General features: G+C 39.0%; 2 protein-coding genes across 2 annotated transcripts in view; one reads left to right on the top strand and one right to left on the bottom strand.

The window, feature by feature from the left end:
- Nucleotides 1-521, bottom strand: part of SARC_09112 (hypothetical protein) — a 3,769-nt gene extending 3,248 nt beyond the window's left edge. Inside the window, exon 1 of the mRNA XM_014296887.1 lies at nt 375-521. Coding sequence (XP_014152362.1) covers nt 375-385 — 11 coding nt within the window. The 5' untranslated portion in view covers nt 386-521. The remainder of the gene's footprint in view (nt 1-374) is intronic.
- Nucleotides 522-1,935: 1,414 nt separating this feature from the next.
- Nucleotides 1,936-4,204, top strand: SARC_09113 (hypothetical protein). Its single transcript, XM_014296888.1, has 3 exons — nt 1,936-2,238; nt 2,381-2,556; nt 3,633-4,204. Exons 1-3 carry the CDS (start codon nt 2,009-2,011, stop codon nt 4,013-4,015), a joined length of 789 nt encoding a protein of 262 aa, XP_014152363.1. The 5' UTR covers nt 1,936-2,008; the 3' UTR covers nt 4,016-4,204.
- Nucleotides 4,205-4,881: the final 677 nt, after the last annotated feature.

A 4,881-nucleotide genomic window follows, 5' to 3' on the forward strand; every position in this document is an offset into this window, starting at 1 on the left:
CTAATAACTACTAACTAACTAACGTACTACGTACACTAACACACATATATATATATATATATATATATATATATATATATATATATATATATATATATTACGTAAACCTATTCGTATGAGCGTGATTTGATGTATGTGTCCATATTCTTGTTTGTTGCCTTAAAGCGCATATAGATGAATATATAAACCTTTTTTTGTGGTGAATGCACTCTTGTCTAACTTTCCCAGCTCAGGACAGATTTACACATTGCGTCCTTCTACTACCGCGTAGACGAATGTGTCGCAAAGCAGGAATTCTCCCCCGAACGCGTGCACGCTCAGGGTAGATGATTGCGGGTCTCGCGTATATATACGGACTCGTAATGGAGACATACACTTTAGCCATATTATCTGATATCGCACTCAGTCGTTTGTTGTCAATGTTCGTGTGGACAGCACAACCCTATCTTTATGCCGTGTATACTATGTAAGTGAACTGCACGTCGTTTGTTATCTCACTTGTGCCAGCGATATGTATTTTTAGTATCAATATAGTTTTGAAAAGTGGTCAAAAGCCCATTATTTAGCGCACGCCCCACACAAGAGGAGTCAAGGATTCTCGACTTCCAAGTTCTTAGTTCCGACTTCTGAAGTTCCGAAATTCCGAGTGTCATATTTTTTCTATGTACTCTCTGTCCAGACTGTCACTCTCTCTCTCTTTCTTGAGTGTTGGATTCAGTTTTCGAATGTCAGCAACAGTACATAGATGTTCGGTACATATTGTGTCGTATTTTTAGGGCGAACACCAACAATTTTGATTTGTAAAAGACATAATTTAAAAAAAGATATTCTGTTTTTCTCAGTCGGTATTTATTTATTTTGTATTAAATACAGGTCGCTAATTATTCGTCGCTCTTTTTGTAGTTGGATTTGAGGTTTTTAAGAAAGGTGAGTATTATTTACTGTAAAGCAATTCAATAACAAATACTTGCACCTTTTATTGGTTAATCGGAATATTGTTTAAACCAATAGCGTAACGCTATGCTATATATGGCAGAACTGTGTAGTGACTCTGGTGATCAGTGATGGGATCACTGATCGCTCTAGTCGCTAGTTCTCTACTAGTCTCTCTAGTCAATACTCAATACTACTACTATACCTTGTAGAGACCTAGTAGTCCCATACTCTGAAGTCGATACTCTAGTTTTGTCTACTGTCTACTCTACTACAACTAGTACTCTAGTAGAGTGTCTTCACTCTTCACTGTCTTCAGTCCTCTTGGGCTCTCGGCTCTCCAAACTCGAAGTGGTCCAAGTCTTCAGTCTTCGCGACTTCGTTCTCTTGAGTCTTGTTGTTGGCCTACGGCCCTACGCCCTGAGCCCTGCTCTGCCTGCACTCCCTGCAGGCTACAACCTACAGGTTGCAGACTACATAGTACACACAGTCACACACATCCCGCAAATCCCGAAGCCGAATAGGTACACGTACATTTATTTATTATGTATTACATATTCGGAAATTCCGTTGCCCCTTTCGCTGTTTTTTAAAAAATACTTATGTTTTGCATAGTGTTCTTTTGGCTTTTAGCATAGCGGGCCGCCACTCCCGCTAGGCTGCCTGCCATACATAGTCTTCTTTTTTTAACTACATAGAGTAAATAAATTGAAGATTTTCAAGGCTATGTTGGCGATTGCCCGTCGTTATGTATTTATTTTATATTTTAACGTTCGCGAATAACGATGCTTATGCTGGCCCCGACAGGCTGGTAAACGACAGGAAGTCGCCAACAGAGTACAGACGTCCTCTCTTCGTGTTGTGTAAATTATTGATGATCTTTTTATTAGTTCAGGAGAAATCATGATTTACGGGGCTCTTAAGGAAACGCTACCTAGAAACCCACTTTCTTCGTATATCATTGAAAAATACACCTTGCACTGATCATAATGTATAAAAAATTGGTGATACATTATCAAATAGGCAATCTTCAAATACGCTAACCCTGCAGTAGTTTCCCGCAGTATATTTCAACATGCAGAAACTCGCCACAGTACTATGCGTCCTTGCAGCAGTCGCATACGATGTACACGGAAAATCAATACAAAGGAGGAACACTAAAACACTGAAAACGGGCACCACGTGGAGTCTGCAAGCATGGGGCTACGAAGACGAACTCAAGGGCGAAATGGTCGATGTTGACCTGTCGACTACTACTGAAGATGAGATCAAAAAGCTGAGCGACGCTGGGCACACCGTAATCTGGTAAGCGTCATTTACGAATCCTAGAGTTGTGATAGTGTCACTGCTCGCACCTCCTCGCACCTTCTGCTTAAATTCCTATCAGTTTCTTACCTGTTTTAGGCTGTGCAATTCTGATTATTTCACCGCTCCCCAACATTTATAGTTATTATAGCGCGGGCACAGCGGAAAGCTGGAGGCCGGACTATTTGGAATTGATGGATTACTCGTCCGGTAAATCGAAGTATGACGACGAATGGTGGTTGGATCTTACCGAATGGAAAGGATTCGCTCCTTCTATGGCCGCACGTATGGCTAACGCAGCCGAGAAAGGTTGCCACGGTATGAAATTGAATTTTTGAAGGAGAGTATGATTCAGAATTTCTTCACAAAACAACGTCTGACACAAAAAGCACGATTCCACGCACATGTTTGCACCTTTGCTGTGTGTTGGTTATACACAATCACAGAAAAGAATGTTTAGAGAAATGTATTCATAGTTGTGAACACTTTTGAGCTACTGACTTCTGTTGTGGAGTTTAGTAAATATGCAATATATTTGCTGACTTATGGCAAACTATTCATCTCATGCTCGTCACATAGGTACTGTAATTCGTGATTTATTGATAAACCGATAGTCTATTCGAGGACAGTCCGCATAGCCAGAACTTATACAAATTTTCATCGCCAAAGTGTTTCAATAGACATATCTACATTAGACTTGATCGTGTTCATGAAAATGTTTTGTTGGGATTCGTACGTCAGACTGTGTACGTATGTATACACAAACGTGTATTTACACATACAGGTATATATGTGTACACACCCACCTACGTATCCCCACAGGTATGCACGGTGTACACACATTCATGCACGTGTACACACACTCTCTCGCTTTATCTCTCTCTCACACACACACACACATATATATATATATATATCGTAGCAATTGAATGTAACTATTTGTGCTGACAGAGAGTGCGAATACACCTCACAACATCATAAGAGCATAAATTAAGGATCATCAATCCATAACATTGAATCAAAGGTTCAAATACACCAGTACAGCTACATTTGACTGCTGAATGTACAGCACGAAATAGGTGCAAGTACGACTACGATTGATATCTGATTTTGCTACGTTGAAGTACTTCTTTACAGGTCTTGAGTGCAATAGTATCGTACGCTACGATATATACACACCCACATGCACACAAACGTGTACACACATATGTATACAAATATATTATGCATATAGATATAGATATGAATTTATATTTATATATGTACATACATATTTATATATATGTATACACATATATACTATGCATATAGAGATATATATATGTGTGTATACATATATATTTATACATGTACATAAGAAAAGAATTAAAATGCGTTTATGTACATATATACAGGGGTGGAAGCCGATAACTTTGATTGCTATGGCTACGGAGATGATTGCAAACAAGGTTATTCTGTGAGCGAGCTATTGGTTCTCGAGAAAGAATACTTCAAGTGGTCAGCAGATACCGCGCATAACTTGGGACTACTGTTTGGACTGAAAAATGCTTTAGACATGATAGATGATTTATTTGATGTGATTGACTTTGGTATCAACGAATCATGTTCACTCTATCAAGAGTGGAATGAATGTGGCCATTACCAGAAATTCGCAAAAGCAAACAAGGCGGTGTTCGGGGTCGAGTGGCAGGGGAACGGGGAGTGTGCGGAAAAGTACAACAATGGGATTATGGGCAAGTACAAGAAATCTGGGGCGGAGCAATGGAAGAATTGTTAGTTAAGACGGAGAATTTCTACTATTGATTATATTTATTACATTCAGCTAGCAAGTAATACAACCACCACCACGCAGACAGTACAGCATGGATTGAGTGTATGGACGATTACACCTTTTGATATAAGCCTGGAGTAAATCAAAGCAGGCAAACACCACTTTTCAAAATCATAAACCGCAATTCGATAAAACATTTCAGATATGTAATAAGCGAATGCTACATTGTTAGCGCAGCACATCGATAAGTACAGGCGATCAGTACACATTGCGTACTCACATCGATACACATGCAATTTTTAAATCATAGCTGAACAATACACATTGCGAAGGCGAGTAGCACATCGATGCATACGCAACCTATGAAGCACAGGCGACAGTACACTCTGCGAAGGTGAGCAGCACAGCGATACACATGCAGTCCTTAAAGCATAGGTAAACAGTACACATTACGAAGGCGAGTAGCACAGCGATGCATCCACAATCCACGAAGCATAGGTTATCCATACACAGCCCTGAGTATAGGTGATATATATTTAATTATTTTATTTACACATTGCGATGTTGTTTTCATAATAGAAGACAAATGATAAATACTTAAATTTGTATTTATTATTTATATATTTTTTAGAATCGAAATTTCAAAGAAACAATATTTAAAAAATGTAAGAGTCTTATGAGTCCTGAGTGTTGAAGGAGAAAGAGGCACACCGCTAGACGCAAGAGTGTCTAATATGTCTCTTGCCTATGCTGCTAAACCATTATTGATAGTTTCGCATAGTAATAAAAGACTATCAGACTAGCAAGTTCTGATAGCAATGGAAGCGAATTGTATGTATAGAGAACGAAGGTATTTCGATACCAATCAGTAC

The sequence above is a fragment of the Sphaeroforma arctica genome, assembly GCF_001186125.1.
Source record: "Sphaeroforma arctica JP610 unplaced genomic scaffold supercont1.889, whole genome shotgun sequence".
NCBI lineage: Eukaryota > Ichthyosporea > Ichthyophonida > Sphaeroforma > Sphaeroforma arctica.